The 26,388-nt window shown below is 39.4% G+C and overlaps 1 protein-coding gene across 1 annotated transcript in view; it reads left to right on the top strand.

Annotated features, from left to right (window-relative positions):
- The window catches only part of ZNF713 (zinc finger protein 713), a 28,757-nt gene extending 8,501 nt beyond the window's left edge, over positions 1-20,256 (top strand). Inside the window, exons 2-6 of the mRNA XM_007452668.1 lie at positions 1,750-2,176; positions 2,775-2,860; positions 14,473-14,599; positions 14,927-15,019; positions 18,780-20,256. Of these exons, the coding sequence (XP_007452730.1) occupies positions 2,777-2,860; positions 14,473-14,599; positions 14,927-15,019; positions 18,780-19,822 (1,347 nt within the window). The 5' untranslated portion in view covers positions 1,750-2,176; positions 2,775-2,776 and the 3' untranslated portion in view covers positions 19,823-20,256. The remainder of the gene's footprint in view (positions 1-1,749; positions 2,177-2,774; positions 2,861-14,472; positions 14,600-14,926; positions 15,020-18,779) is intronic.
- Positions 20,257-26,388: the final 6,132 nt, after the last annotated feature.

The following is a 26,388-nucleotide window of genomic DNA, read 5'->3' as shown; positions in this document are numbered from 1 at the left end:
ATATATATATATATATATGCATCTGGCCCTATATATGCATCTGTAGTGTCATTTTGAATCTGGGCTGAGTCTAATGCACAGCCCAGATTGAGAACCATGGCATAGGTTTTCTATGGGCAGTGAAGTTCACTCAGATTTTTGGAAGAGCTTGGGGTGAAAATGAAAACTGTTAAGCCAGAATCATTCTCCCTCTGAATTGACTATAATTCTAGTATTCTTTAAGCAGTCAAGGGAATTTGTTACTTTCCCAGCCATCATGGTTACTTGTTTGAAAAAGACTGGCAATTCTGCAGTCTCTCTCTCTGGAAAGCTCCACCCGTTTGTTGTATGAGAAATTGCACAGTTTGTGGGTCGGGAGTTGTTCTCTTTTTCTGTTCTTTCCAATATAGGAATTAAAAGGGAAATTATTAAAAGAAAGGGATCAGACTTTTTTTAAAGGAAAAGGGAGAAAACAAGTAGCAAAAAGGACTTTAATGTATACTAGAAAGAGCCCAGGGCCGAATCAGAAGACCTAAGTGTTCTAGAACCAGCTCTTTCACTTAGTTCTGTGATTAGAGCTTCATTAAGCCAAGAATTCATTAAACTCAGAATCCTTCATTAAACCAAGGAACTGAGAACTAAATCAGCATTTCCAAAGGTGTATTTTAAGGAACCCTAGTCCCATCAGATGCCATAAAAAGTATTCTCAGGGGACTTCCCTGGTGGCACAGTGGTTGAGACTCTGCGCTTCCAATGCAGGGGGCAGGGGTTCAACCCCTGGTCAGGGAACTAGATCCCATATGCATGCCGCAACTTAGAGTTTGCATGCCACAACTAAGGATCCCACGAACTGCAACTAAGGAGCCCACCTGCCACAACTAAGACAGCGCAACCAAATAAGTAAATAAATATTTTTTTTAAAAAGTATTCTCAAACTAGCTATATTTGTATACAATGTATAATATATTTGAAATGTTCCTCATTGCCTTGGGTTCACACATATAAAGGAGAAACCCTGTCCAATAACATGGTTAGTGCTGTTTTCGTTGTTGTGAATAAATGGTTTTCAGGTGATTGGGTTTGAAACCTCAGGACATCCTTGTAGATTCTACCTGACTCTTCAGACCATAGGACCTTTTTAGAGCTTTTGCTTGGTAAAATAAGGACCTGGTTCTTAAAGTGCTTTTAAGATCTGCCTCTTAGTCAACTGGTTGTAAAATATTAGAATTGTGCCATGTCTTGGCTTGAATGGCTTCCTTATCTAACAGGGCACTCCATTGGAACTGCAGTTTTCTCTTTTTCTTCTCAGAAAGGACTTCATTCTTCATTTCTATCAATAGTTTTTGAGAAAAGTTTTTCAGGTCAACTTTTGTGAGCAGAGAACAAATGTATTCTCTCCTGATTATTAGCAGATCAGTACATTTCACTCTGTTGTTGGTATTGGTGAAACACCTGTTTTTTCTTGTTTCTGAGGAGAAAACTCTATCTGAAAGTCTTCCTCTGGGCAAGGACCACATGTTTTCTGTTTTGAGAAGAAGGTGGGAGAGGACTGAGGCTAAGTTTGTTGTAGTTGATGCATCTGTACATCTCTGCTCTTTGTAATCTGAGAAATTCTAAAAATGCTTTTTGCTTGTTTTAAAGAATTCCACATCTGACGGGGCTCTATCTTTATGAATGAATAGTTTGTATGTCTCTTTATAGACTCCCTAGGTCCCTAGGTGACTGACACTGCTGGATTTCTTCTGCTGACTCTGTTGCATCTCATTACAGCTGCTCAACCTGAAACTGCTCAACCAGGAGGCAGATTTGAATATCATAGTGAAGTCTGTACATGAAGGATTGATGCCTTTAGGGAGAAAAACGAATGTAATAGCTACTTTCAGGAACCTCTGCATCTCAACTCTGCATGAACAAGGCAAGATTCTGAGAGTGGCTGCTCCTGGGAAGCAGAAGTCATTATCATGGATATCCACTGGCTCCTGACCCTCTCATGAGTTGAGGCACCTTTAATGCCTGGGAGTGGCTGTTTCCTATAAGGCACTGGGACAAATCACCTTCAGGGACTGACAAGGATACTGAAGCTGCTAGTACTGGTGTATCTCCTGACTGTCATACTAGAAGAGAACAAGGCTTTGGGGACATTACAACTTAAGAACTGCAAAGAGGTGTAGTGATCCTGGTGGAGGACTGAATCCAGGTACTCAAAAAGGAAAGTGAACATTCTGAAAAATGAAAAGAGTGAAATCTCATTTCTATATTAGAAGGGTCATCCTAAAGAGAGTAGAGGAGATGTCTGGAGTTTGAGGTTAGGGATGAGTTTATCCCCTTAAAGGGTAAGAATAGGCCCTTAACATATGTTCTCTGCATCACCTCATCTCAGTGGTTCTCATTTCCCACTTAGAATCACTTGGAGACTTCAGAATTTAAAATGCTGTTGCCCAGGATCACCCTAGACCATTAAATCCAAATCTCTGGGAATAGGGGCTAAGCGCTGGCATCTTTTTAAAATTCCCCAAGTGTGTAGCTAGGGCTGAAAACCAGTGAGCACCTTTGAGCTTCCCATATGTCACAACAAGTGGAGTTATACTACAGAGGAGAGAAAGTCCTGCATTATGTTCCTCAATGTGATAGAGGAACAAGAATGTCACAGTTAAGTCACCCAGCCTTTAGGCTTATGTTTTAGAGGGCTTCTCTCTAAACCATTTGCCATCCTAATCCAAAACAAAAGGTCCAAGATTTAGGTTCAGCCTTAAATGTCATACGTTGACAAGATTCTTCTTTTCTCTTTTTCCCAGTAATGCCTTCTCAGAATGCTGTACTTTCCCAGGAGGGAAACATGGAGAAGGAAATGAATGTTGGATCACAGATAGAGCGGTCTCAGGTAAGTTCAGTTTTACTCTCCTCTGAAATGCTATTATAGTTCTCAGAATGCGGGCACTTTTATTTTTCAATTTTCAGAAGTACTAAGCCCCCAAAATCCAGAGCACTTGAGACTTTTGTGACAGATGCTGATCTCTTCCTGATGTTTCCCACTCTCCTTATGTGCTCCTTTATAGCTCTTCTCTCCTTCAGCATTTTTACCAGATCATGGACTCATGTCTGAGCTAGATGTTGTAAAGGTAACACAAGAAGCCATAGACTGTGTTTTAATCACCCTTCCCTTAAATAGCTCACTAGAATTCAAACAACATTTGCCACTCTGTCTGCAAACAATGAATGATGCCCAAGTCACTGTGACTGCTTGAAGGTAACAGGACTGTTAATGTACCTGAGAACATCTGCTGCCACAAGTTAATATTTATCAAGAATCTGTTATATCTCTTCCAAAACCTGTTTAAACCAGTTGTTACAATTTGATTAAGTATGATGTAAACCTCTATGAGGTATAAGTATGATAAGTTGTTTCTAGGAAAACTAGTTGAATGCTTTGGAAAGACTCAGTAAATGCCAGTCACCTTTTAAAATATTGCTGTCAAATTAGGTGTGAGCAAAACTGTAAAACATTGAAGGAAAATCCTAAAAATCTCAGAGGGTTCTATACCAGTATTATTTCCTAAGAGTCATTTGCTTGTTCAGATTTAATGAAACAGGAAGTGATACATTTTGGATATGGGCACTCATTATTAAAATCATTCTCATATCAAAAGATAAGGGAATAAATGTATACTTATGTATTTTAAATTTAAATGTTAAAATCTTTGAGATATTGTTTATGGATCCCCACTTTAACCAGCTGGTACATACCAGATACCAGTCTCGATTGCTTCAGAAAGGAGGACTTCTGTTGTTCCCTGTTGTTATGAGATAATCATTATCCACAGGTAGCAAACTCATTGGAGGAGATTTTTTAAAGCCTACATCACACAATTAACATTCAGAAAAGTGTAATGTTAGGTTCTTCTCTGAATGTCAAAGACAACAAATACAGCAGGTGCTCAGAGCGGAGAGAAGTCCAATTAAGACTGGAGTGGCGGGGGCTTCCCTGGTAATCTGAGAGATCCGCCTGCCAGTGCAGGGGACATGGGTTCGAGCCCTGGTCCGGGAAGATCTCACATGCTCTGGAGCAGCTAAGCCCATGCACCACAACGACTGAGCCTGCGCTCTAGAGCCCATGAGCCACAACTACTGAGCCCACGTGCCACAACTACTGAAGCCCACACGCCTAGAGCCTATGCTCCCCAACAAGATAAGCCACTGCAATGAGAAGCCCACACACCGCAACAAAGAGTAGCCCCCACTCGCCACAACTAGAGAAAGCCCGCGCGCAGCAATGAAGACCCAACGCAGCCATAAATAAATAAATAGGACTGGAGGGGGCCAGGACGTCCCTGGTGGTCCAGTGGTAAAGAATCCACCTTCCAGTGCAGGGGGGCGCAGGTTCAATCCCTGGCCAGGGAACTAAGATACCACATGCCGCAGGACAACTAAGCCCACACACCACAATTACTGAGCCCCCGGGTGCCTCAACTAGAGAGCCCGCGTACCGCAAACGCCCCGGAGCCCACGTGCCACAACTAGAGGAAGAAAACCTGCATGCCACAACTAGAGAGGAGCCTGCACGCTGCAACTAGAGAGAAGCCCGCATGCCTCAATGAAGAGCCTACGCACCACAACTAAGACCCGACGCAGCCAAAAAAATAAAAATAAATTTAAAAAAAAGAGAAAGGGCAAAAAAAGAATGGAGGGGTGAGAAAAGACTTCATGAGGAAAGGAGAGTTTGAATTTGTGCTGATATCAGGTAGTATTTGGACATTAGAGAAGACAGGAAATAGAACTTGAGCAAGAGCAGGGACCATAAGGAGACTGTCTGCCGAACTTTAGCATTTATTTGGTACATGAGTGCTTTGGGTTGCAAGGAACAGATTCATTCAGTTTACTCTTAATTGTAAGGCTCCCCACAGACAGGGATAGAAAGACATTGAGAACTAAGGTAGTGTATCTGTTTCTTGGCATTCTAGCCAGAGGAGTTTGCTTTAATTTTCCAGAACCATTTACTTTGTTCAGAAGAAAGATGATTCATTCATTCAACAAGTATTTTTTGAGCAGTTGCTATGTGCCAGAAATTGTGCTTGGCATCAGAACTACATCAATGAGCAAAACAGACATGGTCCTAAACCCAAGTTGTTTAGCAGAGACAGACATTCAGCAGATATACTAAGGAATTGCAAATTGAGATGTTTATTATACATAATAAGAATAAGGTGTTGTGAATATGCATTAGGGAATCAGGGAAGAACTTGCTGGGGAAGCGAAATTTAAGGTGGGATGTGAAGGAGAATATAGGAGTTATAAAAAGTAAGTAGACCATCTCTACAACCTCATAGCAGCATCTGTTCACAGGTTGCAACCCAGTTGAACTGCTGTATATCTGGACACCAGGGCACTGGAAAGAAGAAGAAATTTGTATCTGCTTATATTTACATGAAGAAACTCTAGAAGAATACATAAAATACTGATAATAGCGATTACCTGTGGGAATGGAGGTGGGGACCAGGTCAATTGTACCAGGAATGTGAGACCTTTTTTGAACCGTATAAATACACCTGTTCAAAAATATTTTAGGGCTTCCCTGGTGGTGCAAGGGTTAAGGATCCACCTGCCGATTCAGGGGACAGGGCTTTGAGCCCTGGTCCGGGAAGATCCCACATGCCGCAGAGCAGCTAAGCCCATGCGCCACAACGACTGAGCCTGCGCTCTAGAGCCTGCGAGCCACAACTACTGAGCCCACGTGCCACAACTACTGAAGTCCACGTGCCTAGAGCCCATGCTCCGCAACGAGAGAAGCCACCGCAGTGAGAAGCCCGTGCACTGCAGCAAAGAGTAGCCTCTGCTCGTTGCAACTAGAGAAAGACTGCGTGCAGCAACAAAGACTCAACACAGCCATAAATAAATAAATAAATAAAATTTATTTTAAAAAAATTTTAAATTATAAACAGTGTACCAGAGAAAACTAAATTGGATATAATGAAGCTTGATGACAGCTTCTGAGGTCAATAAAAAAGCAGATTTGGAAAAAGAAAAGTAAATGGAAAAGAGCATTTTAGGCATGTGCTAAACATCATGTACAGAAACCATGGGTATATTTGAGAAATCAAAAGAAGGCCACTGTTGTTGGAGTGGACGGAGAGGGGGACTTGGAATAAGCTTGGAGAAGTATGCAGGGGCTACGTATACAGGGCTTTATGACCATGATAAGAAGTTCGGTTTTTATTCTAAGTGCAGTGGAAAGCCTTTGAGAGAATTTAAGCAAGGTAATAACATAATAAGTAACTGAATTCTACTTTAAACATCACCCTGGTGCATGCTAGGTAGTAAGTGCATTTGTGAAAGGCAAGAAAGGAAAGGGAAGAGATCCCTTAGGAAGCTATTGCAGTATTCTAGGTGATAGAAAGTAATACCTTAAAATTAGAAGATGGAGAAAAATAGGTGGACTTGAGTGCTTTGCTCTGGGAAACAGCAGAGATTAGTGAGAGGGATAAAGACAAAGGAAGAAAAAAGATGACCTCAAAAAATGTAGCCCACGTAGAAAATGGACTTGAGGACACGGGGAGGGGGAAGGGTAAGCTGGGACGAAGTGCGAGAGTGGCATGGACATATACACACTACCAAATGTAAAATAGGTAGCTAGTGGGAAGCAGCCGCATAGCACAGGGAGATCAGCTCGGTGCTTTGTGACCACCTAGAGGGGTGGGATAGGGAGGGGGGGAGGGAGATGCAAGAGGGAGGAGACACAGGGATATATGTATACGTATAGCTGATTCACTTTGTTATAAAGCAGAAACTAACACACCATTGTAAAGCAATTATACTCCAATAAAGATGTTAAAAAAAAAAAAAAGATGTAGCCCAGGAAATAGCAGGGTAATGGTAGATCAGACCATGTCACTCCTGTGCTCAAAACGCATGGCTCCCATTTCACTCATGGTAAAAGCCAAAGTCCTTATGATGGCCTAAACAGTCCTACAGAATCCGGACCTCTTACCTCTCTGACTTCATCGTTTACTTCTCCTCCTTGCTCATTCCACCCTAGCTACCCTGGCCTCGTTCATCTTCCTTGATCATGCCACAAACACTCTTGCCTTTGTACTGTTAACTTTTCAAGTCTTTTCTCCATTGTCATCTCTTCAATTATATCTTTCCTGACCACCTTATATAAAATTGCAACTGCCTCACCTCAACATTCTCAAACTCTCTTCCTCTACTCTTCTTTTATCTTCTAATACACTATGTAATTTACCTAGTTATCATGTTTATCTTCTACTTCCCCTGCTAGAGTTTCATAAAGGAAGAGAATTTTAGTCTCTTGTTCACTAGTATATCTCAAGCCCTATAGTTGGCATGTAGGAAGCACTGAATAAATATCTGTTGAACAAATAGGAATTTAGCATATAATATAGGTCACATCTCAAACCAGTGGTGAAAAGATGGTTTATTCAATAATTGATGGTATTTCTGTGGAGCCACCTGGAAAAAGGTAAAGTTGAATCCATACCCCATACTTTACATCAGAATAGTCTTCAAATTGATCAAATATTTAAATGTGAAAAATTAAGCCATAGAAGTTACACAAGAATAAAATGGGAGAATTCCTTTATAGTGTTCACTGAGTAAAGACTTTCTAATTACAACTGAGAATCCAGAAGCCATAAAAGAAAAAATTGATGGGTTCAACTCTTTAAAAGTACCCAGAAATCTGTATGAGAAAAGAAAACTGTAAGCAAAGTAAAAAGACATGTCAAATTCGGAAAAATATTTTTGCTACTCAAATTGTAGTGGGGTAATCTTTCTAATAATAGTAGTAGTCTTTATAATAATAATAAAACACTCCTCTAAATCAGGTAAGAGATTAGGAGTCCAATTGAAAAACAACATAAAAAGACAATTCACAGGAAAGAAAATTCAAATGCATCTTAAACACAGGAAAAATGTTTATCTGTACTCATAAGAAGAGGAAATTTAAATTAAAACTAGAGAAAGCTTGACATTTCATCACCAAGCTTTGTATTTCCTACGGGGTTGATATTTTCCACAAGCTTGATAACATACTCTCTTGGCAAAGCTTTGGGAAAACAGACACTCTCTTACATTGCTAATGTGAGTGTGTGGCAGATTGCATTTCCAGAAAAATGACCAAATATCTGCCATCCAAAATGCTTTCTATACAATGACTTTGACATTCATCCCATCAAGAGACATTGATGTCAGTGTTCCCTCCATTGAATCTGTGCAAGCTTGTGACCAGTAGAAGTGAAACTATGTGACTTTCAAGGCAGGTCATAAGAGGAAGTAAGACTTCCGCTTCATTCTCTCACGATGCTTGGTCTAAATCCAGCCACCTTGCCACACACACACACACAAATCCAAACAGCTCATGGAGAAACCTACATGGAGAGGAACCAAGGCCCACAGACCTGGCTGAGCTCTCAGCTGAGAGCCAGTACCAACTTGCCAGCCATGTGAGTGAGCCATCTTGAAAGTAGACTCTCCAATCCACAGTCAAGCCCTCCCAGCTGATGCCATGTAGATCAGAGGCAAGCTGTCCCCACTAAGTTATGCCCAGATTACAGATTTGTGAGCAAAATCAATGATAGTTGCTGTTTTAATCCCCCAAGTTTTGAGGTGGTTTATTATGCAGCGACAGATAAATAACTGGTACAGATTTTGTTACCTGGAAGTGGTGTGCTACCAAAACAAACATAGAACATGTGGCATCGGCTTTGCAGCAGAGCCAGTTGAACAAAGGGCAGAAGATGGAAAGGAAAAGATTATTAGTAGTATCATAACGGCCTCAAGGAGAGTTAGTGGAGGCCTATGGGACCTTTCACAGGGCTTAAAGGATAATAAGGAAAATCTTACTATGAGCTGGAGGAAAGGGGAAGCTTGAAGAAGGAATTTTGGTCAACACTGTCACCTTCAGTAACAAGGAAAATAGGAAATATACTTAATGGACTCAAGGATCTACTTAATGAGATTTACAGGTAGAAGATTGAAAGTGCCAACTGGCAGCTTCTGGCTGCCTAAAGTAAAATGCTAGAGGAAAAAGAAGATAAAAAAAGAAATATACAGGAACCAGACATGAAAATATGCTCAACATTGCTAATCATCAGTGAAATGCAAATCAAAACCACAATGAGATGTCACCTCACACTTGTCAGAATGGCTGCCATCAAAAAGAACACAAATAACAAATTTTTGCAAGGATGTGGAGAAAAGGGAACCCTCATACAGTGTTGGTGGGAATGTAAATTGGTGCAGCCACTGTGGAAAACAGTATGGAGGTCTCTCAAAAAACTAAAAATAGAACTACCACATGACCCGGCAATTCCACTTCTGGGTATATATCCAAAAAAATCTAAAACACTAATTTGGAAAGATACATGCACCCCAATGATCAGAGTGGCACTTACAATTGCCAAGATGTGGAGGCAACCTCAGTGTCCATCAACAGATGAATGGCTAAAGATGTGGTATATATATACACAACAAAATACTACTCAGTCATGAAAAGGAATGAAATTTTGCCATTTGCAGCAACATGGATGAACTTGGAGGGCATTATGCTAAATGACATAACTCAGAGAAAGACAAATACTGTATGATATCACTTACACGTGAAATCTAAAAAACACAACAAACTAGTGAATAAAACAAAAAAAGCTGACTTGCAGATATAGAGAACAAACTAGTGGGGAGAGGGAAGCGGAGAGGGGCAATACAATTGGTAGGGGATTAAGAGGTACAAGCTATTATGTATAAAATAAGCTACAAGGATATACAACACAGGGAATATAGCCAGTATTTTATAATAACTATAAATGGAGTATAACCTTTAAATTTGTGAATCACTATACTCTATACCTGTAACATATAATATTGTACATAAACAATATTTCAATTTTTTAAAAAGAAATATAAAGGAGCCAGGAATTACTGAGCTTGAAAAGAAAACTATTTGTCATTCACATCTCTCAACACGTGCCCAGCTCAGCTACATTTTAGAATTGCTATGAATTGCTGTGTACTTGAATGGGAGTGTCTCTAGTGGTTATTTCTATGCCTTTCCCACCACTTCGAGTTTGTGAAGGGTAGAGGGTGGGGCCAGATAACTATTTCTTCAGCTCACAGAAGGAAAAATAGGGAGAAAGCTTTCAAGGAACTGTACCTGAGGAACTGTGCTCAAAGATCCTCATCTGCATGTGGACCTGATATAGGTGACAAGATCCTGGACTTCACACTGACGCTCTAACGGGATGAAACATGGGAGTCTTGAGGAAGATGAGTGTATTTTGCATGTGGGAGGGATGTGAATGTTTACATTCAGAGGATAGACAGTAGCAGATTGTATTTTCTGAAAATGGCACAATTTCTCCCATTCCATAGGCTCCTCATATACTATGATTTAAATACTCTTTCTATCAAGAGATGTGGGAGTGTGTTACTTCCCCTTGGATCTGGGCAGGCCTGTGACTGTGGTGGAACTGAAGCTATGTGACTCTCTTTTTTTTTTTTAATTTTTATTGGAGTCTAGTTGATTTACAGTGTTGTGTTAGTTTCTGCTATACAGCAAAGTGAATCAGTTATACATATACATATATCACCTCTTTTTTTAGTGAAGCTATGTGACTCTTGAGGCTGGATGATGAAAGCTGGTTCTCTTGGGAGTTTTGCATTTGGGGTCCAGCTACCATGCCGTGAGGAAGCCCAAGCAGCCTGTGGAGAGGCCCGTATGGAGAGAACCTGAGGCCCCTGGTTGAGCTCACAGCTGACAGCCAGCACCAACTTGCCAGCCACATGAATGAGCCTCTTAAAAGTGAATCCTACAGCCCAAAGTTGAGCCGCCCCAGCTGAAACAAAATGGAACAAAGATGAGCTAGTCTCACTGAGTCCTGCGCATGTTACAGATTCTGTGAGCAAAATAAATGATTGTTGTTGTTTTGAGCCACTAAATTTGGGGGTGGATTGTTATACAGCAATAGATAATTACAGAACTGATACAACCCCTTTGGAGGTCAGTTTGACAATATATATCAAAATTGCAGATTCATATGCTCTTTTGGATTCTAGAGGTAGACTTACATGCAATTGCAGAATAATATACATAAAAGATAATTCATTACAGCATGATTTGTAGTAGCAAGAGAGTAGAAAGCAGCTAAAATGTCTGTTAATAGACTAGTTAAATAAATTGTGGAACATTCACACTGTCCCATCCAGCTATAAAAATGAATGAGGAAGATATCTATGAATTGATGTGGAGGAATTTCCAGGATAAGCTGTTCAGTGAAAAAATATCAAAGTGCAAAAGAGTATTTGTAAAATACTACTTTTGTGTAAGAAAGAAGAGGAAATAAAAATATGCATATAGGGCTTCCCTGGTGGCGCAGTGGTTGAGAGTCTGCCTGCCAATGCAGGGGACACGGGTTCGTGCCCCGGTCCGGGAAGATCCCACATGCCGCGGAGCGGCTGGGCCCGTGAGCCTTGGCCACTGAGCCTGCGCGTCCGGAGCCTGTGCTCCGCAATGGGAGAGGCCACAACAGTGAGAGGCCCGCATACTGCAAAAAAAAAAAAATGCATATAGGGACTTCCCTGGTTGTGCAGTGGATAAACTCCACACTCTCAATGCAGGGGGCCCAGGTTTGATTCCTCGTCAGGCAACTCGATCCCACATGTATGCTGCAACTAAGAGTTCGCGTGCCACAACTAAGGAGCCCACCTGCTGCAACTAAGACCCGGCGAAAACAAATAAATATTTTTAAAATATGCATATAGATCTATTTGCTTGTTTGAGCAAAAAGAGACATTGGAAGGGTAAACTTGAGTCTAATGAGTTTGGTTACTTGTAGGGCTTATATGGGACTGGGGTGAAAAAGAGGGAATGAGGTGGGGTGGTATGGGAGGAGGGCTTAAAATTGAATACAAACAGAAACAAGTGAACCAAACTGTACTTCAAATTACTGATATATCCACACTGTAAAGGAGTTAACTGTTGAACCTAAATAGTTATTTATACTCTATGTCCTCAGGCTAAAAGCAAAACAGTTCTAAACAGTGAACTCTCATTTGTAGGCTTGTTTTGCACTGAGGCATGTGTTAGCAATACTGAAACCACTTTCTTTACATTCTAGGATTGAGCAAATAAGTAAATTCATTGTGCATAATAGGAGCCAGGTTTCTCATGGTCAGAGAAGGGAATTACAGATATGAAAAGAGAGGAGGATGGAATGAACCTTGCCATGTTGGATTAGAATTAGAGGTGTCAGTGTGGACTCATGGGTTTTAATACATATAACTAAATACAGAATTGAGTATGGAGTTGTGTGTGTATACATACATCATTATGTATATTCCTCTCTTTCCCAGGTGCGACCCCTGAGAGGGCCTAGAAGCAGTAATACTCCAGTAGCATTGGACACATCTAGTGCCCAGATATTGGTGTCCAAGTGCCATTCTCCATTAAAAGGAACCAGACATAGCCACTCAGTATTTGACCAACAGAGCAGAACATGACAGACTGTGACCCTGTAGATCTTCTAATGGGAAGCAGAGCTGCTCAGTATTTGACCATTAGAAGGAATCAGGGATCCTTTGAGAAATGGCTGATTCCAGGTTTGGAGCAGGAAAAGCACAGCATGAGCCTTGAAAGAACATCTTTCTATCCCAAAAAGTAAAGTACTCAAAGAATGATAGGTACATTTCAAAAGAACAAAGAAGCCAGTTTGAAGGGGCTGCTTCTGGCTAAATCTAGGACCATCTGAGCATTTTTAAAATAGTGATAGTAAATGATTATAACTTATAGAATAAAATAAGTAAGTAAATCCACCTCATATAAATTAATGAATAAATAGGAAGGGAAACTTCTTCAGCACAGTAGAAAGCCAACTAATAATGTACAAAGAGTGTTGGCATTAGAAAAGCACCATGAAAATTACAGTTGGTTCAGGAAAGAATTACCAGTGAAAGCCAAAATGAGTGGGTGAAAGTTTGAGGAGGAACAAAGTATCTCCCCCACAAGAAACTTAGTAATTACAGGATTCAATAATAATCTTCCAGGGGAAATTACTGGTAGGTAACCACCTTAACCAAATTATCAAAGTTAACATTGCCAGTAATGGAACTAGTCAACAATGCGTACAATTCACTGAGAAGAACCCAGCATCGCTCCTGAACTATTCCTGCCATAAATGCATAGTGTGAATCTACTCATGATGAGACACTGGACAAGCCCAAATTGAGGTTTATTCTACAAAATAACTAGCCTGTGTTTTCCAAATGTCAGTGTTAGGAAATACAAAGAAGGGCTGGGGAACTGTTGCAGATTCAAGGAGACAAAAGATACAAGACAATCAAAAATCTTGATTTTTGTTATAAAGGACATTATTAGGACATTTAGTGAAATCTGAATAAGTATATAGCTTAGACAACAGCACTGTATCGATGTTAATTTACTGATTTTGATCATCCTGTTGTTACGTAAGAGAATTCCTTGTATTTAGGAAATAAACAAATTTTTTAGGGGTAAAGGGGCATCACCTCTACAACTTACTCTTTTTTTTTTTTAAATAGATTTATTTATTTTTATTTATTTATTTTTGACTGCGTTGGGTCTTCGTTTCTGCTCGCAGGCATTCTCTAGTTGCCGCGAGCGGGGGCTACTCTTCGTTGCCATGTGCCGGCTTCTCATTGGGTGGCTTCTCTTGTTGTGGAGCACGGGCTTTAGTAGTTGTGGCACGCAGGCTCAGTAGTTGTGGCTCACGGGCTCTAGAGTGCAGGCTCAGTTAGTTGTGGCGCACGGGCTTAGTTGCTCCGCAGCATGTGGGATCTTCCCAGACCAGGGCTCAAACCCGTGTCCCCTGCATTGGCAGGTGGATTCTTAACCACTGCGCCACGAGGGAAGTCCCTCTGCAACTTACTCTTAAACAGTCCAGGAAAATTATAGAAAGAAAAAGGGAGAGGATGGGCTTTTTCTTTTACTGATCCCAACGTGCATAACATGCCTTCTACTCTCAACCTATTTGCCCTTGTTGCCTTTTTTTTTTTCTTTCTTTTTAAACACACTGGAATATTCTCTCTCCTCTTCTGTCTAAAGCTTAAAAATCTGTTAAGGTTGTACACATGATCCACCAACTTGATACCTACTTTCACTATTTCAACATATCCTGAATTCTTTCAATTCTGAAATCTTAATAGCATGAATTTTCCATGTAGCTTTTTAATTGTTTAGATGATATGAGAGAGTTTCCTCTGCAGCAGGTTGTAAAAAGCCTAAAAACAAGCATTATTTCATGCATGTTTTTATACCTGTCTTGAAAGATGATGGAAGATAGAATTGTTGCTTCCAAAATTTTGACCTGGATTACTCAGAGCCCTGAAGACTTTCAATACAACTCTTTAGACATCCTAACCTTTGTCTACTGCAGCACCTTTGCCTCTTCCCCTAAGGGCCCCTGTAAAAAAAAGTTTTCTGGCTGAGCAAGGATGTACTTGGTGTTTCAGGAATCACTGACATTCCAGGACGTGGCTGTGGAATTCACCAGAGAGGAGTGGGTCCAGCTATACCCTGCTCAGAAGAACCTCTACCGAGACGTGATGCTGGAGAACTATAGGAACCTGGTTGCACTGGGTAAGGATGGCATCCCTGTAAGACTGGAACTCATTCTACATGGGTTTCTTTCCTTTAGTAGTGAAAACCTTCGAAGCTTTTGTGTATATAGTTCAGGCCAGGATGGAAGAATGCTAATCAGTTTTGGAGACAGAGATCTCTGTTTTTTGCTTTCTTCTCAGGTAAAAGTTCCTGATTTTGAGATGGGTAGCTTTAGTTTGCTGCCTCTGAAGCCTCTCCTTTCCAAATCTGGAGGCCCTAAAGATTAAACAGGTTGGAAATGAGTTCTGAGAGAGATTTTTGTTCCCAGTATAAAATTCTAAGATATGCATTTTTTCCCATGAATAGGGCATCAACTTTATAAGCCAGAAGTGATCACTCAGTTGGAACAGGAGGAGCAGTGGATGATGGAGAGAGACAGCCCACCAGACACTCATCCAGGTGAGAAGCAAGCATTTGGGTGTTTGCACCTCAGTGAAGGAAAATAGTTGCTTTTGAAATACTTAACTGAGTGTGTTACAAACATCTGCCTCTGGGATTTAAAGAGGCATGCTTCTTAAAAATTCAGTTCATATTTGACATTTTTCCAAAGTGGAAATGACTCTCTTACTTTTTCTCTGATTAAACAGATAATATATACTTATTATTTAAAAAACTTACACAACACAAATTTATTTTGAAGGTGTTAGTTTGAATGACCATAAATACCTAGATGTTGCAAATCTCCATGACGCATTTTCTTTCTCTTCTTTATTCATACATCCTCTCAGTATTCTTTAAATCTTTTTCTTCTCCATATCAAAAATCCTCTGCCATTTTTACCCATTTTCCGTTCTTCTTTTTTCCTTTTTATTATCAAACACGTTAAACTTGTCTAAAACCCATAGCCTCAGTTTTAATTCTCTAGCTCACCTTTGTGATGTGACAAAGGTGTACTACCGGTGTTACTAAAATTGTTTTCTTGGAGATTACCACTGACTTCCTTCCAGTCAAATCAGTGACTAAAAAACCAGTTATTGTCTCCTATGATTGTGTTGCATTTAACTGTGCTGACTTGACTTTCTTGAAAGTACACTCTGGCTTGTGATACACACCATTCTTGCCTCTTCTGGCCTCTCCCTTGTCTCTTTACCTGCTCCTTTAAATACCCTCTCTCCCTCCTTATTCTTCTAAAGGCATATATTCTTATGGACTCGGTGTTCACTCTGTAGTATCGTGCTTTTAAGTGGCCTTTCTATGTTCATTTTCCCATTTCTACATTTCTAGCCTCAGTATTTCACCCACATTCTCTTCCCAGATTTTAGATTATATTTGTGTTTATGAATGTCATGCTATCATCTTTTTTTTTGGCTTCATTGGATCTTCGTTGCTGCGCACGGGCTCTCTCTAGTTGCAGTGAGCAAGGGCTACTCTTCATTGCAGTGCGCGGGCTTCTCATTGCGGTGGCTTCTCTTGTTGTGGAGCACGGGCTCTAGGCACGTGGGCTTCAGTAGTTGAGGTGCACGGGCTCAGTAGTTGTGGCTCGCAGGCTCTAGAGCACAGGCTTCAGTAGTTGTGGTGCATGGGTTTAGTTGCTCCGTGGCATGTGGGATCTTCCCGGACCAGGGCTCGAACCTGTGTCCCCTGCATTGGCAGGCGGATTCTTAACCACTGCGCCACCAGGGAAGCCCCTGTATAATGCTTGATGAGGGTGTTCATCCTTAGCAGTGCCCACCCTCCTCTTAAGGGCAGTTGCAGTCATGTCTACTAACATAGGGGCTTGTTGGGTTAGGTGAGGTGCTGGAGCAAAGAGACTAGAGTTTGTTTTTCAAAACTGCTTTAAAGCCCAAGATAATCATTGTCTCCATCTGGAGTCTAGACCCTGTCCCCTGGCATCTTGCTGGGTGGCAACCCTTTGGTTGAAGATCTGATGTGCCTTGAGGGTGTCTACCATGGGGGAGCAGTGCCTGTACATTTCATGCACTATCACTCCTTCTGGTATGTTGATCAGGGTGCCCTGTTTCCAGGGATAAATGAAAGTTCTGGAAGATAGGCCTTAGGCAGTGAATGCCCTGAAATCTACTCCTAGGCTGTAGGAGCCTAGAGCACCACACTTACCTGTGGTTCCAGGAGTCAGGTCAGCAGCCTGTGGATTTTGATGCTAGGAGAATAGAAAAGACAGTGTTCTGAGCTCCAGCCAATTATTCCAACCGTTTTAGAGCCAAAGTCCCTGAGCAGACAAAAGCATTTTATCTGAAAATAAAATGGTCCAGTTGATAATTCGGTTGAAATGATAAACTGGTTTAAAATAAATCTTTTAAATCACATTTTTTCCACATATAATTTAATTCTTGACCAGAGTAAGTGTATTTTCTGACTTGGACTTTTTTTCTTTTTAAAATTTCTATTGCATGTTCAGCCAGCTAACTCTTCGTGTTGTGCTATTTGTGATAAGAATAAGCCCGAAGTAACCTAAATGTGAATTGACTTTGGCACATCCATAAAACTGGATAATTTACAGTCCTTTAAAAATTATGTAGAAATGTATTTGATGACCTGGAAGTGTGTTCATGATATGCAATAACGTAAGAAAGCAAAATAAAAAACAGTATTATGGTATAATTCTATTTTATTTTCCCAGGACAGTTGCTGGCAGAATTATTTATTAATGTTGCCTCTTTTGCTGTCAAGTGTCCTTGACCATAAGCATATGTGCCAGCTTCAAGGGGACCACTCGTACAGCTTTGTATATACCTCCCCTGTGGGTAGAAGACCAGGACTAGTGCATGATTCACGTCTGAGAAAGCTAAAGCTGACTCTGACTAAGGAAATGGCTTTGATGAGTGAGCCAGGAGAAGCTGCTGAGTTAGGATCAGTCTGCGCTACCCAAGTTTTGTTGGGACAAGGTATTATGAGTGTTTTTCATGAGTCAGCCAACATGATCTCGTCCAATAGGATTCATTCATGCCCTAAGTCTGGTCCCAAGGGATTACCCAAAATAGAAATATATCTATCCTAGATCATGGAAATGACTGGAGAGAGAGGGGTCTAGCTAGAACCTTCCAAGAGTCATAAAAGTTCCCAAAAGTGAGTCTGTTTTAAACATCCACCAAGCTGAGAATGTGAAGCTACTGTACAAAAACTGGCCTATCTCTTGATCTCTCTTCCCTCCACACAGCTGCTACCCTCCAACTCTTGTTAGAAGGGAATTAAACAAGAGTTAGTGAGTGAAGGAAGAGGTGTATAGGGAAATAGTTAAGGGGAGAAAGAAGCAGAGTAGAAGCAGGGAAAAGACTAGCAGGGAAGGAGTAGAGGTGGGGAGAGGCAGGGAGAGAGAAGGAGGAATATTGACTCTGTAACAGCCCAAGGAAGGGGAGAGGGATTAATTTTGAAGTTTTGAATACTATACATGACTGAACACTTTAATTACTGAATAGAGACTGTGTTTGCAACTTAATGTAAGAGTAGGAGTATCTGTTACCTAATAATTAAAGGAAGAGCATGGGTCCTGCCCAAATCTTCATACAGAAGCAGAGGAAAAATACCCCCACTAAATAAAGTTTAAAGAAGCAGTGGGAGACTGAAATGAAATTTTGTTTTTACCACAATCCATGTGTCATGCTTGTTCAAAATACGGTTACATTTATATTTATGTGAATATAGGAGAAATCTGGCAAGAGAGGCTCCAAACTTAACAATGATTACATTTCGGGGGTGGAATTCTTACTTTGTACATTGGATATGTTACTATAAGCAAGTATTAGTTTTATCATTTTAAACAAAAGATTAAAAATCAGAAGACATACTTTTAAAATAAACCAGTAGTTGGTATTATAATAGAATAATCCACAGGTGAGATTTAGAAGGTCTTGGACTTGGACCTGTCTTCTCTAAGTAGTCTTTTCTCTGTCTCCCATCTCTGAACACAGACTTTACCCTGATATTTCTTATTCTCCTTTCCATTTCCTTTCGACTATGTATGCTCCTGATTGATCTCTTCTTTTTATGATTACCATACATATTTTTAAATTTCCACCTGCTCACTGCTTCTCGTCATCCTTCTGTAGTCTTTCCCGTTACATGGCCATATTTCAAAACTTTTAATGCCACATTTGCCTTGTCTGCATTACTGTCAGTTTCATTTGGTAATTCACTATGCAATAATTTCTTTTACCAAACAGAGAATACTTTAAAGTGTTTATATGTTCTGAATTTCTTTTAGATGGGGAGAATAGTCCAGAAATAAAAAAATCAAACCAGAATATTTCTGATGAAAATAAAACCTGTGACATGCTAATGGAGAGATTAACAGGAGACAGTTTCTGGTACTCCATCTTAGGTGGACTCTGGGATTTTGATTACCGATTAGAATCTAACCAAGAAAACCAGCAGAGACATTTAGGACAAGTATCTTTCACCCACAAAAAGATCACACAGGAGAGAAGCCTTGAATGTAATAGATTTGGGGAAAACTATAATCTGAACTCAAACCTTGTTATGCATCAGAGAATTCCTTCAATTAAAATACCCGTTAATTCTGACACACAAGGAAATAGCATCAAGCATAATTCAGACTTCACTTACTATCAGGGAAACTATGTAAGAGAGAATCCTTATGAATATAATGAGTGTGGAAAAATCTTCAATCAACATATTCTTCTTACTACTCATATTCATACTGAGGGGAAACCCAGTGAATGTGGGAAGGCCTTCAGCCAAAACTCATCTCTTACTCAACCTCAGATAGTACTCACAGGAGAGAAGCCCTATAAGTGTGATGAATGTGGGAAAAGATTCAGTCAGAGGATACATCTTATTCAACATCAGAGAATTCACACAGGAGAAAAACCTTTTATATGCAATGAATGTGGGAAAGCCTTCCGTCAACATTCATCCTTTACTCAACATCTGAGAATTCATACTGGAGAGAAGCCCTATAAATGTAATCAGTGTGGTAAAGCTTTTAGCCGTATCACGTCCCTTACGGAACATCATAGACTTCATACTGGAGAGAAACCTTATGAATGTAGTTTTTGTGGGAAAGCCTTCAGCCAAAGGACACATCTTAATCAGCATGAGAGAACTCATACAGGAGAGAAACCCTATAAATGTAATGAATGTGAAAAAGCCTTCAGCCAGAGTGCACACCTTAATCAACATAGGAAAATCCATACTCGGAAGAAATTATGTGAATATAATAAATGTGAGAAAACCTTAAGCCACAGTCCTTCACTTACTCCTCAGCACATAACTCAGAATTTTTAGCTTTGTCCTGGTGGGGGTGGGGGTGGGGTAAGGGACTCATATGAATATATAAATGTAGGAAAATTTTGGTCAGACCTTTTCATCCCATGCAATATCATATTATTCATAGTGGGGAGAAAGGTTATAGATAAACTTTTAATGTGTAGAAGCCAAATAAATTTAGACCTTAAACTAGTAGCATATTATATTCCCAGGAGAGGTTATAAATAGTGAAAGTAATTTATTTTATAAACAAGATTATATGAGGAGTCATGTTCTAAAACTTTTCTTAATGACCAGAAATCCTGTAGGCAATAACCTATGATTATTCCCCTGTGATTTTTATAGCATAAAGTTTTTAAATTATATAAACATTGATTAATCAAGGCAATGATATAGTATAACCAGTCACATAAACTTGAAATAAACAGAAAAGAGCAATATTTCTTAAACTTCAGTCATTTGTATACATCCTTTACAGATTTTACCATATTCAGTGTTTACTTAATATTTTCCTTTAAAGGGACTCAGAACTTTTAGCCTTGTCCTAGGAAATATTATTTATGGAAATTGTGAGTTCTGTATACTAATTATATTCTAATTTCCATCAAAATAAATATATAACTTTGAAATTGAAAATATCCATTGGTGTACCACCTAAGTCTTCTGACCATTTTTTGAGAAGCCATGTGAGAGGATATGGCAGTATTATGTTATTTTTGGGGAATCCTTGCATTATTTTCATCAAACAGGTCCTAGGATCTTTAAGAGGAGTCTTGGAGGAGACTGAGGGTCATATTGATGAACTTTGAAAAGTGCTTCAGAGAAGTCTACTTTTCTATCCTGTTATTCTAGTTTTAAAGTTCCCTGTAGCAAACATAGATTTTTGAACTAAAATTGTCATTTCTGTTATTATTGCAGATTTGAATAGAGAGGAGCTTTTATTTTATAATGACAGGGGCTTTATAAGAATCCCTACACCTCCCTGCACCACTGTGGAAGACAGAAGTAGGGTACCGTAACAGAGGATGAGTGGTGGTGCCACACTGAGGCTAAGAACCAGGGAAGAGCCTTACTGGCTTATATAAACAACTAAGGAAGTGTTACTAATTGGCTTATTAATTCATTTTATTTATTGAAATATATTTATGTACCACCTTTTTCCAAAAAGAATTTAAGGTGTTTTAATTTGATTTTTATGATTACTGCCTTGTTTGACAGAAATCACTTTTTGACATTACAAAGCATCGTAAATATAAACTGTCACAAGCCATGAATAGCTGCAACTAGGAGGCTGCTTCTGTTTCTTGGCTTTCTGTTTTTCTCTCCGTCTTCTCAGGCATGGCTGAAGAAGCCATGAGGCTAAGTAAGAATGCAGTCCCCTTGCTTTCTCACCTTCCTTCTAACATATCTCCCAGCTCAAGACTTGCCTTTTTTTTTTTTTTCCCTGTGAAGGACTAGATATCATAGGCCTTAAGTGAAAGCTGGAATGATTTAAATTTTTTTAAAACTTAAAACACTAAAAACCAAGAAAGTAATGAAATGAATTCATTTCACCATGGAAGTTAAACTTTTCAAAGTACATTTATGTCCCATGCATCAGTGGATGAAATAGTTAATAAAACCCCAAGTTACTGTAGTCATGGAGGATTTCTAATAATATTTTGTGTTCAAATATCTGTGAAATGGAGATCCATTGTCAAGACAGATAAGTTCTGGAAGTGTCTTTTCACCAAAAGGATCTACATTGAACATTTATTTACCCTAAGGAGGCAGAGTATAGAGCACTCAGGTTTCAGGAAGAGAGAGTGAGCCAAGGCAAAGTCTCAGAAAGCAGAGGTATGTATGAAAAGAATTAATGGTTAATTACAATTGGTGAAGCCTTTGATCAAAGTTTAATTTTGCAACCGGAGGGGGGGAAAAGCTGAATAATCCACGAAGAGTGCTAAGGGCTTCAATACAAGGCAGTGTATCTCAGCACAGGGGAAGAAGGAGAGCAGTGTGGGATTGTTCAGGAGAGGATCAGCAGAATTTGGACAATTTCAGAAAAGAGGAGTCGGGACTGAATAAGACCCGCTGGCCATGGATTTTCAGCAATTCTTCATAAATAGGAATTATAAAATTAGAAGCCTATTATATATCCTTAGGGTCATAAATGATTATGCTTATGTTAACTGTACAGTAAACTATGTCATTCTGATGTGAATTCATTCTCATGTCCTTTGTTGTCTTCAACATGTTCCAAGTTACGTGAATCCTAAGTATATTTATTACATCAAAATTCAAGGAAGCCATAGGAGTAGTACTCATTCAGAAACCTGTTGTTATGATTTATTTCTGTCTAGGAGGGCAAGATATTACCCTTTTACATATATTAATTCATTTGGTCCATCCAACCAGGTGTTCTTGCCTTTCTTTTATGAAAAGAGATACTTCAGCTTAGACATAATAATGTGATTTATTATTCAGGGTTTCTTGGACTGAAATGTCACTAGAACATGGATCATGTTACTCCTAATCCAGTGGATACAAACAGTGCCTGGAACAGTGTTTTATAGCACTCTGAAAACATTTGATAACTATATTAAAATTAATAAAATGAGAGATTGCTGCTCAACACAAAAATTCATATGACTCTTTCTCTGAACCTCAGAGTATAAAAGGATTACCATGTTGATAGATTCTCTTATGTCCAAAGGGCTTATGGGTTGGAGAAAAATACTCATCTGGATTTTGATTAATGTTCAATTTATTAATTTAAGGAAACAACTGACATTCTTTAAGCAGCCAACATTCCTCTAATTATTCATAGATGTGCAAATAATAAAAACTTAAGAATTCCTAAAATTAGATATCCCTACTCTTTTAAACACTGATCAGATTTAAACACATGTAAACATTTCATTAAAATCACAAACCTAGGGCTTCCCTGGTGACACAGTGGTTAAGAATCTGCCTGCCAATGCAGGGGACACGGGTTCGAGCCCTGGTCCGGGAAGATCCCACATGCTGCAGAGCAACTAAGCCTGTGCACCACAACTACTGAGCCGGCACTCTAGAGCCCGTGAGCCACAACTACTGAACCTGCGTGCCACAACTACTGAGGCCCACATGCCTAGAGCCTGTGCTCCATGACAAGAGAAGCCACTGCGATGAGAAGCCTGTGCACCACAACAAAGAGTAGCCCCTGCTTGCCACAACTAGAGAAAGCCCATGCGCAGCAATGAAGACCCAACACAGCCAAAAATAAATAAATTAAATAAATTTAAAAAATTTTTAATTTCAAATTTTATTAAGTGCCTTAAACACATTAAGAAACAGGTAAGAGGTACCCAGATTATAAAAATAATTATACCTAAACTAGTTATAAAAATGTTAACTCCGGGCTTCCCTGGTGGCGCAGTGGTTAAGAATCCTCCTGCCAGTGCAAGGGACACAGGTTCGAGTCCTGGTCCACAAAGATCCCACATGCCGTGGAGCAACTAAGCCTGTGCTCCACAACTACTGAGCCTGCACTCTAGAGCCTGTGAGCCACAACCACTGAAGCCCAAGAAGAACAAAAAAACCCCAGAGTTAGCAGAAGGAAAGAAATCATAAAAATCAGATCAGAAATAAATGAAAAAGAAATGAAGGAAACAATAGCAAAGATCAATAAAACTAAAAGCTGGTTCTTTGAGAAGATTAACAAAATTGATAAACCATTAGCCAGACTCATCAAGAAAATAAGGGAGAAGACTCAAATCAATAGAATCAGAAATGAAAAAGGAGAAGTAACAACTGACACTGCAGAAATACAAAAAATCATGAGGGATTACTACAAGCAACTCTATGCCAATAAAATGGACAATCTGGAAGAAATGGACAAATTCTTAGAAATGCACAAACTGCCAAGACTGAATCAGGAAGAAATAGAAAATATGAACAGACCAATCACAAACACTGAAATTGAAACTGTGATTAAAAATCTTCCAACAAACAAAAGCCCAGGACCAGATGGCTTCACAGGCGAATTCTATCAAACATTTAGAGAAGAGCTAACACCTATTCTTCTCAAACTCTTCCAAAATATAGCAGAGGGAGGAACACTCCCAAACTCATTCTACGAGGCCACCATCACCTTGATACCAAAACCAGACAAGGATGTCACAAAGAAAGAAAACTACAGGCCAATATCACTGATGAACATAGATGCAAAAATCCTCAACAAAATACTAGCAAACAGAATCCAACAGCACATTAAAAGGATCATACACCATGATCAAGTGGGGTTTATTCCAGGAATGCAAGGATTCTTCAATATACGCAAATCTATCAATGTGATTAACCATATTAACAAATTGAAGGAGAAAAACCATATGATCATCTCAATAGATGCAGAGAAAGCTTTTGACAAAATTCAACACCCATTTATGATAAAAACCCTGCAGAAAGTAGGTGTAGAGGGAACTTTCCTCAATATAATAAAGGCCGTATATGACAAGCCCACAGCCAACATCATCCTCAATGGCGAAAAACTGAAAGCATTTCCACTAAGGTCAGGAACAAGACAAGGTTGCCCACTCTCACCACTCTTATTCAACATAGTTTTGGAAGTTTTAGCCACAGCAATCAGAGAAGAAAAGGAAATAAAAGGAATCCAAATCGGAAAAGAAGAAGTAAAGCTGTCACTGTTTGCAGATGACATGATACTCTACATAGAGAATCCTAAAGATGCTACCAGAAAACTACTAGAGCTAATCAATGAATTTGGTAAAGTAGCAGGATACAAAATTAATGCACAGAAATCTCTGGCATTCCTATATACTAATGATGAAAAATCTGAAAGTGAAATCAAGAAAACACTCCCATTTACCATTGCAACAAAAAGAATAAAATATCTAGGAATAAACCTACCTAAGGAGACAAAAGACCTGTATGCAGAAAATTATAAGACACTGATGAAAGAAATTAAAGATGATACAAATAGATGGAGAGATATACCATGTTCTTGGATTGGAAGAATCAACATTGTGAAAATGACTCTACTACCCAAAGCAATCTACAGATTCAGTGCAATTCCTATCAAACTACCACTGGCATTTTTCACAGAACTAGAACAAAAAATTTCACTATTTGTATGGAAACACAAAAGACACTGAATAGCCAAAGCAATCTTGACAAAGAAAAACGGAGCTGGAGTAATCAGGCTCCCTGACTTCAGACAATGCTACAAAGCTACAGTAATCAAGACAGTATGGAACTGGCACAAAAACAGAAATATAGATCAATGGAACAGAATAGAAAGCCCAGAGATAAACCCATGCACATTTGGTCACCTTATTTTTGATAAAGGAGGAAAGAATATATGGTGGAGAAAAGACAGCCTCTTCAATAAGTGGTGCTGGGAAAACTGGACAGCTACATGTAAAAGAATGAAATTAGCAGACTCCCTAACACCATACACAAAAATATACTCAAAATGGATTAAAGACCTAAATGTAAGGCCAGACACAATCAAACTCTTAGAGGAAAACATAGGTAAAACACTCTTTGACGTAAATCACAGCAAGATCCCATTTGACCCACCTCCTAGAGAAATGGAAATAAAAACAAAAATAAACAAATGGGACCTAATGAAACTTAAAAGCTTTTGCACAGCAAAGGAAACCATAAGACGAAAAGACAACCCTCAGAATGGGAGAAAATATTTGCAAATGAAGTAACTGACAAAGGATTAATCTCCAAAATATACAAGCAGCTCATGCAGCTCAATATCAAAAACACAACCCAATCCAGAAATGGGCAGAAGACCTAAATAGACATTTCTCCAAAGAAGATATACAGATTGCCAACAAACACATGAAAGAATGCTCAACATCATTAATCATTAGAGAAATGCAAATCAAAACTACATGAGATATCATCTCACACCAGTCAGAATGGCCATCATCAAAAAATCTACAAACAGTAAATGCTGGAGAGGGTGTGGAGAAAAGGAAACTCTCTTGCACTGTTAGTGGGAATGTAAATTGATACAGCTACTATGGAGAACAGTATGGAGGTTCCTTAAAAAACTAAAAATAGAACTACCATACGACCCAGCAATCCTACTACTGGGCATATACCCTGAGAAAACCATATGTACCACAATGTTCACTGCAGCTCTATTTACAATAGCCAGGACATGGAAGCAACCTAAGTGTCCATTGACAGATGAATGGATAAAGAAGATGTGGCACATATATACAATGGAATATTAGCCATAAAAAGAAACAAAATTGAGTTATTTGTAGTGAGGTGGATGGACCTAGAGTCTGTCATACAGAGTGAAGTAAGTCAGAAAGAGAAAAACAGATACTGTATGCTAACACATATATATGGAATCTAAGAAAAAAAAAAAATCATGAAGAACCTAGGGGCAGGACAGGAATAAAGATGCAGACCTACTAGAGAATGGACTTGAGGACACCAGGAGGGGGAAGGGTGAGCTGGGAGAAAGTGAGAGAGTGGCATGTCCATATATACACTACCAAATGTAAAATAGATAGCTAGTGGGAAGCAGCCGCATAGCACAGGGAGATCAGCTCGGTGCTTTGTGACCACCTAGA

This window comes from Lipotes vexillifer, unplaced genomic scaffold, assembly GCF_000442215.2.
Source record: "Lipotes vexillifer unplaced genomic scaffold, Lipotes_vexillifer_v1.1 scaffold426, whole genome shotgun sequence".
In the NCBI taxonomy this organism is placed as follows: domain Eukaryota; kingdom Metazoa; phylum Chordata; class Mammalia; order Artiodactyla; family Lipotidae; genus Lipotes; species Lipotes vexillifer.
The sequence above is the reverse complement of the archived record's forward strand: the minus strand, read 5'-3'. Positions and strand labels throughout refer to the sequence as shown.